The 15,428-nt window shown below is 43.0% G+C and overlaps 1 protein-coding gene across 4 annotated transcripts in view; it reads left to right on the top strand.

The window, feature by feature from the left end:
• The window catches only part of KCNAB1 (potassium voltage-gated channel subfamily A regulatory beta subunit 1), a 243,797-nt gene that overhangs the window by 184,966 nt on the left and 43,403 nt on the right, over positions 1 to 15,428 (top strand). For all 4 annotated transcript variants that reach the window (XM_048862847.2, XM_075132171.1, XM_048862848.2 and 1 more), the window contains one exon: positions 5,317 to 5,403. In XM_048862847.2, the coding sequence (XP_048718804.1) occupies positions 5,317 to 5,403 (87 nt within the window). The remainder of the gene's footprint in view (positions 1 to 5,316; positions 5,404 to 15,428) is intronic.

Raw genomic sequence — 15,428 nt, 5'->3', positions numbered from 1 at the left:
AGGACTTTTCAGCTTGGAAAAGAGGAGACTAATGAGGGATATGATAGAGGTATATAAAATCATGAGTGGTGTGGAGAAAGTGAATAAGGGAAAGTTATTTACTTGTTCCCATAAGAACTAGGGAGCCACCAAATGAAATTAATGGGCAGCAGGTTTAAAACAAAAGGAAGTTCTTCTTCACTCAGCGCACAGTCATCCTGTGGAACTCCTTGCCTGAGTTGTGAAGGCTAGGACTATAACAGGGTTTAAAAGAGAACTGGATAAATTCATGGAGGTTAAGTCCATTAATGGCTATTAGCCAGGATGGGTAAGGAATGGTGTCCCTACCCTCTGTTTGTCAGAGGGTGGAGATGAATGGCAACAGAGAGATCACTTGATCATTACCTGTTAGGTTCACTCCCTGTGGGGCACCTGGCATTGGCCACTGTTGGTAGACAGGATACTGGGCTGGATGGACCTTTGGTCTGACCCAGTATGGCCATTCTGATGTTCTTATGTTCTTAAACAAATCCATTCAGCAATCTGTGACATATATTATTGTATACAGTTTTTTCAGGTATATTGCTCACCTGAACCCCTCATTAATTACACCACCTATCTCCCAGTATTGCTTGCCTTGTGCAGACTGCTGGAGGTTTAAAACATTGTTCTTGAGAATATGCCTGATCCTATTCTTTATAAAATGAATAGGAGTTCAATGGGATCAGCCCCAATATTTGCATTTGTGAAGTCTGACTGAGTTTTAAATTATCCTGTTGTTACCTCTTGTTGGCTGTTTACTGACTGGGGATTTTGATCATGCTAGATAAATTTCCTTTCACCTGATCTGTTCAATAAAATGGCAAAAATGACTGGCTATGGCAAAAAAGGCTGAAAAGAATCTGTGATTGTACCGACCTCTTTACTGAAAGAAGAGAAGCATAAAGGAGAGAGGGAGAATTTGAGAGGGGCAGGACCTGAGCACACAAACCAAAACAAAGAACTCCTCTTGGTTTTGTGTATATGAAAAAGTTTAAAATCTGTGGGCAAGCCCCCGGTTGGTGAATGTCAATGTAGCTCCATTGAAGTCTCCAGAGCTCTGACGATTTACACCAGCTGAGGTTCTGACCCATAATCTCTTTTGAAATCTTTCTTTTATTCTCCATTGTTCTTATCATTTGTTCCATTTCTCCTTTGTGTATTCTTCCCATTTCTCCTCTGTATGTGGTACTTCACCTCCTTCTGAATGCCTCTGTTCTCCCCCCGCTCAGTCTAAAAGCGGGGGCAGCTCCTCCCTCCCTTCCAGCCAGGAGGGCTTCATACCACTATCAGCACACCACCAAACTGAGCTGTGATTAATCAGGAGGGGCAAGGAGTCCCTGGCATACACCCTGGGAACCCCCCAGCAAACTCAGTCCAGCCAGTTGCCACCCCCATCATCTTTTGAGTCTCTCTGGATGGTGGGTGACCTAAGGGGGTGGGGCCGACAGCTGATCTGAATTTATTTAATGTCATTTTTGTATGTAATGTGCATATAGAACACAGAAGAAAATCCAGACTCAGTTCCATCGTATTAAGTGTGAGCAGTCTCAGCTGAAAACTTCCTATAGGAAGAATGCAGCTTCTTGGAAAGGATTATGATTTCATCCAAAATTGACATCTTAAAAGCATTATTGAAGCAGTATTGGAGGCCCTTTGATTTAAAACCCTGAGTACAGACCAAAAAAAGGAAAGTGAATAAGTTAGTAAAAAGAGAAAATTGAGGAAGGGAGTGATTGAGTTAATACCAATAGTTCAGTAGGATGCAAGTCATGGAGAGGAGGAGGTGATAGCATTGCTCTGAGTCACCTGAAAGAAGAATGTTGGAGGGGCATGCAAAAAGGAGCTGAAACATGAAATAGACCCAATGGGTTTGGTCAGTTTATGGGACTGAAATGTGAGAGTAGATGAGATGGCCCGTAGAAGCCAAAAGTTTAAAACCAGCCTCTAATTTTTAATGTGGCCAGGTTTTTGGCTTGCATGCCTCATCCCTTGGATACATGCACATGTCTGGACAGTGCCTTGCACAATGGGAAACCCAGTTGGCTTCTCTGTGCTCCTGCAATATACATGTTTAATAATAATAATACATATTTGTATGTAAAAATTGAGTTTGGACAAATACTTGGGTAATACACAATTATAGGTGCTGAGGTGGTTGAAGTTTCTGCAGATTTGGCTCTCGAGATCTTCCTATACTGCACCAAAATATTAAGGATCAGATTGTGCCAGACAAGCTCAGCCCCATGTTAAGCTCAGTGAGCCTTCTTGCCATTCTGGGGAGAGTGTGTGGGAGGATAGTGCTCTAAGAGGTGCATTTTTGTTATAGAGTTTGTTATGGAAATTAAGCAAGGACTATACAAAAAAGCTTGGTTGCTTAACAGTACATGCCAAAAACTGCTGATTATATTTTAGCACCCAGCACATGGTGTCCTTGTGCTTTAGAGTAAGCAGATACGTATATAACATATAATTTCATAGCAGTGTAAAATATGCAATACAAATTCCATTCACAAGAGAAAACAGAAGCAGGTCAAATAGCTAGGAGAGATGGGTAGACTGAAATCCCTCTGGGTAGTTCATGACCACAGGGAGACAGTGCAATGTGTACACTTCCCCTGCATGTTGAGGCACTCCCAATGCAGATGGTCTCTCACCTCCGCAAGTTATTGCAAGGAATGGTGCTACAGCCAGGGCCCCACATTTCTGTATTTCCCAGAGTACAGAGCTGCTATTGTGTTTGGTACCTTCATGAAGGGGAGGGAGCTTACAGGAAGGGAGGCTCCTTCTGCATTCTGGCAAGAAAGAATCTGCCCCTATATCTGTGTTCATACACTACACAAAGGGATTTCAAACCACGCATTTCTTGTGCCTATTTGACCTGCTTCTGTCTTCTGTTCTGAAAGGAATTTGTATGATAGGTTCTTTATACTGCCACAAAATTATGTGCTATATGTCAGCCCGCTTATTCTAAAGTGAAGAACTCCATGCACTATGTGCTAAAATAAAATCTTGCAGATTCCTATAGAGAAATGTTTGGTGTGCATCATTACACAACCAAGCTCTTTGCTAAGTGATACTGTCTATTAAATTTCAATATCAAATTTCATATGAAAAATATACCCCTTGAGTAGATTTTATTTTGCAGTAATGGAAATTTACAGGCATGGTGAAAAATGAAATACTTTTTATTGAGTTGTGAATCTTGGAGCTGAGTAGTCTTGCCTCTCACATATGAGATAAAACCTAATGGTGTCCTGTAGCTATTGCAAAAGCTGTTAAAATGTATGCCCTGTTCTTCGAGGTGCATTCACATTTGATCCAAAACATTGCTGGTGTTAAAAATAAGGCAAGTTAGAAAAAGAAAAGTTCAGACCTACAAATATTAACTATGCACAGTAACAATGTATTATGCTATAGAGATGGGCTCAAGCCTCAATACCTGGATCTGGAATGCCCCAACATTGGGGTGTAGCTGGATCTAGGGTTTTGTTTTGGCTTATTATACACAGCATGCACAGGAAATTATAAGGAGAAAATGTGAAGTAGTAGTTGTGGCAAATTATTTGCCACCAGTGCACAAGCTGGAATACGTTTGTGTGAACCATTCTCCCAGTAAGCCTGTTTGCAGATAGTTCACAAGCAGGAAAAAAAGGCTGAATACATTTAATGAATTGTTCACTGCAAACCTTTTGCCTTGTTACAGTTAAGATACTGATCATTTTAGACACAAAAGAAAGAGAAAGGAAAAGGACCTCTAACCTTCATGTGGAATTAAAATTACCAAAGTGGAGAGCCCCCAGGGACACACAGTTCAAGTTCTCTCTGAACATTGTAGAGCTGTGCATTCCGTGCTATGCTATCTCAGCAATAGCCAGTGGTAGTTATACTTTAATTAGAGGTACAGAGTGCCTGTGTGAGGTGTCAGGAACAGAGGGTTTTATCTATGAACCTTGACAAGAGGACTTCACTGTACAGCTACCTGAAAGATTTCTAAAACATTTTCAAACATGACAAGTGCTGTGATTTGTGGCAGAGGGATGCAGTTTGATCAAGTGCTTACAAAAATGATCATTCACTTTTTATAACTAATTTAAATGAGCCAGGTTCTCCATTTAAAAATACAGTACACTAGTTCTCTGAAGTGTATATTTTTATCTGTTTTCTGAATTGTTCTTATAATTGTGTCATTATGAACACCCCTGAACTTTTGTTTATAGCTGGCATAGCTCTGATTTACACCAGCTGGGGATTTAGCCCTCTGGAAATAAGCCAGTTTACATCAACTGAGGTTCGAGTCCTCTTTTGGGGTGGGCAAAGGAGGGGATTAAACAATTTAAAATAAATATAGCATTACAGTACGCTACATGGGAGCACTCAGACATATTACATGTTCATCTTACTGCTATGAAAAGACGACATAGAACCTTGCATTCCTATAGCATGATCAAACTGTAGATCTCAAAGCACTTACATATATAATGAATTAAGCCTCACAGCACTCCTGTGAAATCAATAAGCATTATTGTTATTCCCATTTTATAGATGAGGAAATTGAGATACAGAAAGTGACTTTGTCCTGACACATCATAAATCTGTAGGAGTCAGGAATAGAACCCAACTCTTCTGGTCCCCAGGGCTACGTGGCCACAAGCCTGTAGCCTGGCTATTTGTGCAACATTATGAGTTTAGCTTGTTGTAGTTTGCTGGATAACTTTTGCAAAGAGAGGGTAAATTCTGTTTAACTTAGTAAAGGTGGCATTTGAAGGAGCCTGTTCAGTATCACATTTTTTTCAGGGTTGTATTAGTCTTGGTAATCATAAATATATAACAGAATGTCATGATTCCTCTCCCCTGGGTTTTCATTTCTGGAATGCCCCTGGAGTGGCAGGGCTTAATTATGTGGAACTGTATCAATGTAATGTGCCATCGGGTAATGCAAAAATACTCTCTGACAGAATTTTGATTAGATTAACTGAAACAGCATCAGTGAACTCTGTCCATGGAGGCTGCTAATTGACAGGCTCACCAGGATGGTGTCTTTTCCAATCCAAATTTGAGTGTAATTAAAAAAAAAATTCTTGTGGAGTGCTCTGAATTCTGCATGAAGCCAAACTTTGATATTTTTTTTCTGTGGCTGAGCAGACATGAGACATCATTGTCCAACTCCAGTGTACAATTTAGGATAGTTCTGTCTTGTGATATGTCGGAACTGTCACCTCTTTTGTGATGTGTTCCAAACTTCATTCTGGCTATTTCTAATGATATGTATTCTTTTTTTTCTCTTGCTGCTTCTAGGATTAAAGGCTTCTCTCCAGAGACTGCAGCTCGAGTATGTGGATGTTGTCTTTGCAAATCGACCAGACAATAATACCCCCATGGAAGGTTAGTGAGAGCTTTAACAAAAGATTTTAATGTGATTGATTCTGGATAAATGGCTTGCACCAATCATAGTGGAAAATGAAAATCTATTTACTAAGTACTCAGGTGAGGTAGATTCACTATAAAACACCTCACTCTTGAGACCTTGGAGTCCTTAATATTTACACTTATTCTAAATGCATTCATCTCTCTTAAACAGGAAGGTATTGAGGATGGTTTGTATTGCTGGGGTGGCTGTAATGCTGTTCATTTCCCCAAGTTTATATCCTTTTTCTGATTTCATCAAACATACCTAAAATGAATTTGTGTTTGAATCTTGTGCCAAACTTCTTCATGTCAAATGAAATCTGCCTGCCCATTCCTATAATGTAATAAATCTTTTGCCCTGTTTATGTTTTCAGGATGTGCCTGTGATATTAAGTTTAAAATGGTTTCTGAGGCGCCCATCTTAGGGCCAGTTTGTGAATGCCTCACTGCCATTGGTGAGCAGTAATTCCCATTGACTTCAGTGGCAGTACTCAAGCAAGTACCTGCTTGCCAATGGAAATAAGGGGTTCAAAATTTGGCCCTCAGTGAGGGTATGCTGTATAGCTCAATGCCATAACTTTATTCTTACTTCAAAACCAGATCAAATAGATTGCATTTTTTCTGGGCAGTAGACAGTTGGAACTCTTCTCTTGTCTTCCACTCAAAACGGACGTGATTCTGCTCCCATTGAAATTGGTGACAAAACTCCTATTGACTTCTATGGTGCAGGATGAGGACTGATAAAAAAAAAATATTTCTCAGGGTGATCAGTGATGTTAGCTTGAATTACGAGATGGTATGATGCAGAATGCAGCACTTAATATAGGGGAGGCATCATGGATAAAGTTAGGGTAAATTATATTTTTAATTATGATCCATGGGCTGGAGCGACATAGTTTGTGACCAAGGTTCTACCACTATGGGGCTACCACAGATGATAAGTGGAGGTTGGTAGAAGATCAAGGGTAGCGTGTGGCCCTTCCAGGCCTTGTCCAGACTCGAATTTGAAGGTGTGATGTTAGATAACATCTGCTAACAAACTTGTTTTTAAAGTACAGTGAGTACAAGGCACCCTCACTTCAATGCTAGGGGAAACCTCAGCTTTGTCTTGACCAGTTAGCATGCATTAAAAGCAGTGTGCCTTGACTGTGCTAGACTTTTAAACCATGTTTGTTAGCATGTGTTAGCTGGCACGTGCTAACATCACACTTTTAAATCCTAGTCTCAAGAAATCCATAGTTGACAAAGTCACTGTTACATTCAGTGGAGGAAAATGACTGCTATTCCAGCCCTTTGTTCAGTTGTTCATTTGCATAGTCAGTTGCCTGATTTGCATGCACAATTATGGTAATTAGACATGTAAATCAGGAACAGAGTCATCTGAAAATCTGGCCTTTCAATTATAATTAAACTTCAGAGTTAGCACCCTATTGAATGGAGACCATTAACACTTCTCTTAGCTGTCAGGTGTTTTTCAACCTCATGTAGCCCTACACAGGTTCCAGTTAAGAATATTATCTTCTCAACCATTAGAACTAAAAACTTAATTAAAAAAAACAAACAAACCTTGCAGTCTGCAGAATCTGATTCTGTCATGGGTGGTAGAATAACTACATTAAACAGCCCAGGACTTTGATAACCCTGTTCTAAATTGTTAGCTTGAAATTCAGAGGTTTTGAAGCCCATTTGTTAACTAAGATAGGCTCCAGTTTGAACTCTAAATGGATTACATTAACGTTAGACTGACTGACAACTCCCAGCAGCTAGAAGATGAGGAAATTGGCTTGAGATTTTAAGACAAGGGGAGATTTACTGATGGGTGATAAGGTCAAAAAATATGACATGTTGTATCTTGGAGGGAGAAATAACCATTTTGCTCAGTCAATTATAATATAAGACAGTGTAGAGAGTATTTTTGTGTAAGCATGTTATGGCTGCTCTCACTTATGGCCTTCATGTTCTTTATGGAGCAACAGAAGAAACCATAAGTGACTTTCTGAGTCACTGTTGTTGTTGTCGGCTGTATTCAGAAAGTATCTGGGCCTAGCTCGGAAATGAACAATTCACCAACCAATGTGGCCTACATTAGAGCACAGCAGACATGGGCAAATATTGCAAAACTTTGCTATGAATATTTGGTTCACTCTTCTAAATAAATTCACTTTGACTGTTGTCATAAATATAAAGGGAAGGGTAAACCCCTTTGAAATCCCTCCTGGCCAGGGGAAAGCTCCTCTCACCTGTAAAGGGTTAAGAAGCTAAAGGTAACCTCGCTGGCACCTGACCAAAATGACCAATGAGGAGACAAGATACTTTCAAAAGCTGGGAGGAGGGAGAGGAACAAAGGGTCTGTGTGCTGCTCTTGCCAGAGACAGAACAGGAATGGAGTCTTAGAACTTTTAGTAAGTAATCTAGCTAGGTATGTGTTAGATTATGATTTCTTTAAATGGCTGAGAAAAGCATTGTGCTGAATAGAATAACTATTTCTGTCTGTGTATCTTTTTTGTAACTTAAGGTTTTGCCTAGAGGGGTTCTCTATGTTTTTGAATCTAATTACCCTGTAAGATATCTACCATCCTGATTTTACAGGGGGGATTTCTTTATTTCTATTTACTTCTATTTTTTATTAAAAGTCTTCTTGTAAAAACTGAATGCTTTTTCATTGTTCTCAGATCCAAGGGTTTGGGTCTGTGGTCACCTATGCAAATTGGTGAGGCTTTTTATCCAACATTTCCCAGGAAAGGGGGGGTGCAAGTGTTGGGAGGATTGTTCATTGTTCTTAAGATCCAAGGGTCTGGGTCTGTAGTCACCTAGGCAAATTGGTGAGGCTTTTTACCAAACCTTGTCCAGGAAGTGGGGTGCAAGGTTTTGGGAAGTATTTTGGGGGGAAAGACGCGTCCAAACAGCTCTTCCCCAGTAACCAGTATTAGTTTGGTGGTGGTAGCGGCCATTCCAAGGATAACGGGTGGAATATTTTGTACCTTGGGGAAGTTTTTGACCTAAGCTGGTAAAGATAAGCTTAGGAGGTTTTTCATGCAGGTCCCCACATCTGTACCCTAGAGTTCAGAGTGGGGGAGGAACCTTGACATGGTGGCACAGTGGTGGGATTAACCTGAAATCATTTGAGATCCAGTTGAGATTTTTTGAACTAGAAATACAGATTTTAAAAAGGAAAATTTTTTTTTCTTTGGAAAGAAAGTCCAGAAAGCAGCTTTGAAACTGAAAGCAGCTTGGTTTCTCTCTGCTTTGTGGCCAAGCAGAGACAAAAGGGGATTATCTTGTGAATTGCAGGTTTTTTTTGCCTGGAGGCAGGGTACTTAACTCCTGCAGGGAAATCTTCCAATCCAGAGGGTTTTTTTTCTTTTCTTCCTAAAAGTAAATAGGGGGTGTGTGTTCTACCCATTTGCTTTTTCTTTGGGCTGGGTAAGCAGGTTTCCAAGCAGTTGGAGGTTTTTTGCTTTAATTTGGGCCCAGAGCAGAGACAAGGGAATTGTCTTTTTCTGTAGGCTGACAATCACTATCAGAGAATAGGTATTCTATTGCAGCACAGCAAAATTTTACAGCCAAGTTTTGTTTGTTTATTTCTAAACCTCAGGTGTAAAGTTAGTTAAAAACAGAGAGGTTAGAATGACCAAATCCTCAGCTCAACTACAGCTGGAATTAGCCAAATTTCAGGCTGAGGAAAGACAAAGGGAACATGAAAGACAGATAGAACTCATGCGGCTGGAGAAGGAGGTACAGGAGGCTGCCCACAAGAGGGAAATGGAGGCAAGGAAGCATGTGGAGGAGGAGAAGGAAAAAGAGAGGAAGCATGTGGAGGAGGTGGAGAGGATAAAGGCCCAGCAGAATATACCAACAAACCCTAGCAATCCTTCTCCAGGTACCACTTCCCATCCCAGAAAGTTCCCCACCTACAAGGCAGGTGATGATACTGAGGCCTTCTTAGAAAACTTTGAAAGGGCCTGCCTTGGGTACAACATCTCTACTGACCAATACATGGTAGAGCTGAGGCCGCAGCTCAGTGGACCCTTAGCTGAGGTGGCAGCTGAAATGCCTAAAGAACACATGAACAAGTATGAACTGTTTAAATCCAAGGCGAGAGTCAGAATGGGGATAACACCCGAGCAGTCTCGTCGGAGGTTCAGAGCCCTAAGGTGGAAACCAGACATGTCATTTACCCGACATGCCTACCACATTGTGAAACATTGGGATGCCTGGATATCAGGAGCAAGTGTTGAATCTCCAGTAAATTTGCCCTTCCTAATGCAAATGGAACAATTCTTAGAGGGTGTTCCTGAGGAAATAGAAAGATACATCCTAGACGGGAAGCCCAAAACTGTAATCGAGGCAGGAGAGATTGGAGCCAGATGGGTGGAGGTGGCAGAGAAGAAGAAAACTGGTCGCAGTTGGAGTGGAGACCAGAAGGGACCACCCCAGACCACACCCTATTACCGGGGGCCGCCCAAAGCCCCACCTACCTCCCAAAGAACCCTCCAGACCCCTTATCGTCCCACCACCCCGTTCTCCAGCAACCCTCCTCGCCCCAGTGACCCGTCAACTGGACGATGTTTTAAGTGTAACGAGCTGGGGCATGTAAAGGCCAACTGCCCCAAGAACCCCAACAGATTACAGTTCATTGCACCGGAATCACACCAGAGGTCCACAGGCCCAGATACCTCCCAGATACCCTTGGAGCGGAGGGAAGCTGTGAGTGTGGGCGGGAAGAAGGTCACCGCGTGGAGGGACACCGGAGCACAAGTGTCAGCTATCCATGCTTCCTTAGTGGACCCCAATTTAATCAACCCAGAGATCCAAGTGACGATTCAACCCTTCAAGTCCAACTCTTTCAATTTGCCTACAGCCAAGTTGCCTGTCCAGTACAAGGGCTGGTCAGGAATGTGGACTTTTGCAGTCTATGATGATTATCCCATCCCCATGCTGTTGGGGGAAGACTTGGCCAATCATGTGAAACAGGCCAAGAGGGTGGGAACGGTCACCCGCAGCCAGGCTAAACAAGCCGTGAGGCCTAGCTCTGTTCCGGAAACTTCTATCAGGACCCGGTCAGAGGTGATGGACCTGGACCCCAGGCCAATGTCTGCAACAGCAGTAGTGGATCCAGTCCCAGAGACCCAGACGGAACCAGTCCTAGAACCGGAACCAGCCGAACAACCAACACCAGACCCCGTGTCAGCACTGAATCCAGTACTTGCAACCTCAACACCAGAGGGCCCCACCGAACCTGAACTGGCAGCAGCCCATAACCCTACACAAGAGGCTCAGCCGGAGCCTGAATCCCAACATAGTGCACCAGCGGAGAGCGGTTCACAGTCAACAGAAACAGCTCCATCCCCTATATCGCTTCCAGAGGGACCAAGCCTAGGTCCACAATCCCATGAGGAACTGATGTCTCCAGCATCAAGGGAACAGTTCCAGACCGAACAGGAAGCAGATGAAAGCCTCCAGAGAGCTTGGACGGCGGCACGGAGCAACCCACCGCCTCTCAGCTCTTCTAATCGATCCAGGTTTGTTATAGAAAGAGGACTTTTATACAAGGAATCTCTTTCTGGTGGACACCAGGAAGACTGGCATCCTCAGAGACAGTTGGTAGTTCCAACTAAATACCAGGCCAAGCTCTTGAGCTTAGCCCATGATCACCCTAGTGGCCATGCTGGGGTGAACAGGACCAAAGACCGTTTGGGGGGGTCATTCCACTGGGAGGGAATGGGCAAGGATGTTTCTACCTATGTCCAGTCTTGTGAGGTGTGCCAAAGAGTGGGAAAACCCCAAGACCAGGTCAAAGCCCCTCTACAACCCCTCCCCATCATTGAAGTTCCATTTTAGCGAGTAGCTGTGGATATTCTGGGTCCTTTTCCGAAAAAGACACCCAGAGGGAAGCAGTACATACTGACTTTCATGGATTTTGCCACCCGATGGCCGGAAGCAGTAGCTCTAAGCAACACCAGGGCTAAAAGTGTGTGTCAGGCACTAGCAGACATTTTTGCCAGGGTAGGTTGGCCCTCCGACATCCTCACAGATGCAGGGACTAATTTCCTGGCAGGAACTATGAAAAACCTTTGGGAAGCTCATGGGGTAAATCACTTGGTTGCCACTCCTTACCACCATCAAACAAATGGCATGGTGGAGAAGTTTAATGGAACTTTGGGGGCCATGATACGTAAATTCGTAAATGAGCACTCCAATGATTGGGACCTAGTGTTGCAGCAGTTGCTCTTTGCCTACAGAGCTGTACCACATCCCAGTTTAGGGTTTTCCCCATTTGAACTTGTATATGGCCATGAGGTTAAGGGGCCATTGCAATTGGTAAAGCAGCAATGGGAGGGATTTACACCATCTCCAGGAACTAACATTCTGGACTTCGTAACCAACCTACAAAACACCCTCCGAACCTCTTTAGCCCTTGCTAGAGAAAACTTACAGGATGCTCAAAAAGAGCAAAAAGCCTGGTATGATAAACATGCCAGAGAGCGTTCCTTCAAAGTAGGAGACCAGGTCATGGTCTTAAAGGCGCTCCAGGCCCATAAAATGGAAGCATCGTGGGAAGGGCCATTCATAGTCCAGGAGCGCCTGGGAGCTGTTAATTATCTCATAGCATTCCCCACCTCCAACCGAAAGCCTAAGGTGTACCATATTAATTCTCTAAAGCCCTTTTACTCCAGAGAATTAAAGGTTTGTCAGTTTACAGCCCAGGGAGGAGACGACGCTGAGTGGCCTGAAGGTGTTTACTTCGAAGGGAAATGTGCTGGTGGTGTGGAAGAGGTGAACCTCTCCATGACCCTTGGGCGTATGCAGCGACAGCAGATCCAGGAGCTGTGCACTAGCTACGCGCCAACGTTCTCAGCCACCCCAGGACTGACTGAACGGGCATACCACTCCATTGACACAGGTAATGCTCACCCAATTAAAGTCCAACCTTACCGGGTGTCTCCTCAAGCTAAAACTGCTATAGAACGGGAGATCCAGGATATGTTACAGATGGGGGTAATCCGCCCCTCTGAAAGTGCATGGGCATCTCCAGTGGTTCTAGTTCCCAAACCAGATGGGGAAATACGTTTTTGCGTGGACTACCGTAAGCTAAATGCTGTAACTCGCCCAGACAACTATCCAATGCCACGCACAGATGAACTATTAGAGAAACTGGGACGGGCCCAGTTCATCTCTACCTTGGACTTAACCAAGGGGTACTGGCAGGTACCGCTAGATGAATCTGCCAAGGAAAGGTCAGCCTTCATCACACATCTCGGGCTGTATGAATTTAATGTACTCCCTTTTGGGCTGCGAAATGCACCCGCCACTTTCCAAAGACTTGTAGATGGTCTCCTAGCGGGATTAGGAGAATATGCAGTCGCCTACCTTGACGATGTGGCCATATTTTCGGATTCCTGGGCAGACCACCTGGAACATCTACAAAAAGTCCTTGAGCGCATAAGGGAGGCAGGACTAACTGTTAAGGCTAAGAAGTGTCAAATAGGCCTAAACAGAGTGACTTACCTTGGACACCAGGTGGGTCAAGGAACTATCAGCCCCCTACAGGCCAAAGTGGATGCTATCCAAAAGTGGCCTGTCCCAAAGTCAAAGAAACAGGTTCAATCCTTCTTAGGCTTGGCTGGTTATTACAGACGATTTGTACCGCACTACAGCCAAATCGCTGCCCCACTGACAGACCTAACCAAAAAGAAACAGCCAAATGCTGTTCAGTGGACCGGAAAGTGTCAGAAGGCCTTTAACAAGCTTAAAGCGACACTCATGTCTGACCCTGTACTAAGGGCCCCAGACTTTGACAAACCGTTCCTTGTAACCACAGATGCGTCCGAGCGTGGTGTGGGAGCAGTTTTAATGCAGAAAGGACCTGATCAAGAATTCCACCCTGTAGTGTTTCTCAGCAAAAAACTGTCTGAGAGGGAAAGCAACTGGTCAGTCACTGAAAAAGAATGTTATGCCATTGTCTACGCTCTGGAAAAGCTACGCCCCTATGTTTGGGGACGGCGTTTCCACCTGCAAACCGACCATGCTGCACTAAAGTGGCTTCACACCGTCAAAGAAACTAACAAAAAACATCTTCGGTGGAGTTTAGCTCTCCAAGATTTTGATTTCGACATCCAACACATCTCAGGAGCTTCTAACAAAGTGGCTGATGCACTCTCCCGTGAAAGTTTCCCAGAATCAACTGGTTAAAATCGTCCTTGAGATGTGGAAAATATTGTTAGTCTTTATGTACTTGGTAGTATATTTAGAGATGCATGTGTCTTATTAACTCTGTTTTCCTAGAGCTCCAGGAAGAAATCCCAGCCAGTGTTTCACCCTAGCTGAGATTTGGGGGGCGTGTCATAAATATAAAGGGAAGGGTAAACCCCTTTGAAATCCCTCCTGGCCAGGGGAAAGCTCCTCTCACCTGTAAAGGGTTAAGAAGCTAAAGGTAACCTCGCTGGCACCTGACCAAAATGACCAATGAGGAGACAAGATACTTTCAAAAGCTGGGAGGAGGGAGAGGAACAAAGGGTCTGTGTGCTGCTCTTGCCAGAGACAGAACAGGAATGGAGTCTTAGAACTTTTAGTAAGTAATCTAGCTAGGTATGTGTTAGATTATGATTTCTTTAAATGGCTGAGAAAAGCATTGTGCTGAATAGAATAACTATTTCTGTCTGTGTATCTTTTTTGTAACTTAAGGTTTTGCCTAGAGGGGTTCTCTATGTTTTTGAATCTAATTACCCTGTAAGATATCTACCATCCTGATTTTACAGGGGGGATTTCTTTATTTCTATTTACTTCTATTTTTTATTAAAAGTCTTCTTGTAAAAACTGAATGCTTTTTCATTGTTCTCAGATCCAAGGGTTTGGGTCTGTGGTCACCTATGCAAATTGGTGAGGCTTTTTATCCAACATTTCCCAGGAAAGGGGGGGTGCAAGTGTTGGGAGGATTGTTCATTGTTCTTAAGATCCAAGGGTCTGGGTCTGTAGTCACCTAGGCAAATTGGTGAGGCTTTTTACCAAACCTTGTCCAGGAAGTGGGGTGCAAGGTTTTGGGAAGTATTTTGGGGGGAAAGACGCGTCCAAACAGCTCTTCCCCAGTAACCAGTATTAGTTTGGTGGTGGTAGCGGCCATTCCAAGGATAACGGGTGTAATATTTTGTACCTTGGGGAAGTTTTTGACCTAAGCTGGTAAAGATAAGCTTAGGAGGTTTTTCATGCAGGTCCCCACATCTGTACCCTAGAGTTCAGAGTGGGGGAGGAACCTTGACAACTGTGTTTTGTGCTTTGTGTGTGTGTTCACTTTCTGAGAATGTTCTAAGAAATGGGTTTACTGGATCATGATGTTCATGCAAATAGCACATTTTAAGTGAATATTGGAGAATATTCTTGGGAAGTGAATTCTGAAGTTGTCAATATGACAAGCCAGAAACCTGATTCTAAGAGTTATGTTCATTCAGCATAGGCACAGGGACTGTCTTTTTGTTATGTGTTTACACAGCATCTACCACGGTAAGGTCTCGGTCCATGACTGGGACTCCTGGCTGCTACCCCAATACAAATAATAAATAATAATGAAACATTATGTGATCTATGTATCTACCCAAAACTAAGCCACTCAACTAAAATTTTGAATATTTGCAACGAACTGTTTGAATGAGCTATAGCTGTAATTTTTGTCAAGTAATTCTGAATAATTATTGAATTTGAGAGAGTTGTGAGATGTTTGACAACAACTTGCAAACAGAAAATAGGTGAATAGACAAGATGTTCACTGTGAATTCTTCATCCAACTCTGCTACAGAATACAAAACTTCCACAACCAAATTGGAAATTCATCCATTTAACAACTCTGCAAGAACAGTCCTTGAGTGTTTCATAGATTCGTAGATTCCAAGGCCAGAAGAGACCATTGTGATCATCTAGTCTGACTTCCTCTATAATGGAATACATAGAACTTCCCCAAAATAATTCCTAGAGCAGATATTTTAGTAAAACAACCAATCTTGATTTAA

Source organism: Caretta caretta, chromosome 9 (genome assembly GCF_965140235.1).
Source record: "Caretta caretta isolate rCarCar2 chromosome 9, rCarCar1.hap1, whole genome shotgun sequence".
Taxonomy (NCBI): Eukaryota; Metazoa; Chordata; order Testudines; family Cheloniidae; genus Caretta; species Caretta caretta.
The sequence above is the reverse complement of the archived record's forward strand: the minus strand, read 5'-3'. Positions and strand labels throughout refer to the sequence as shown.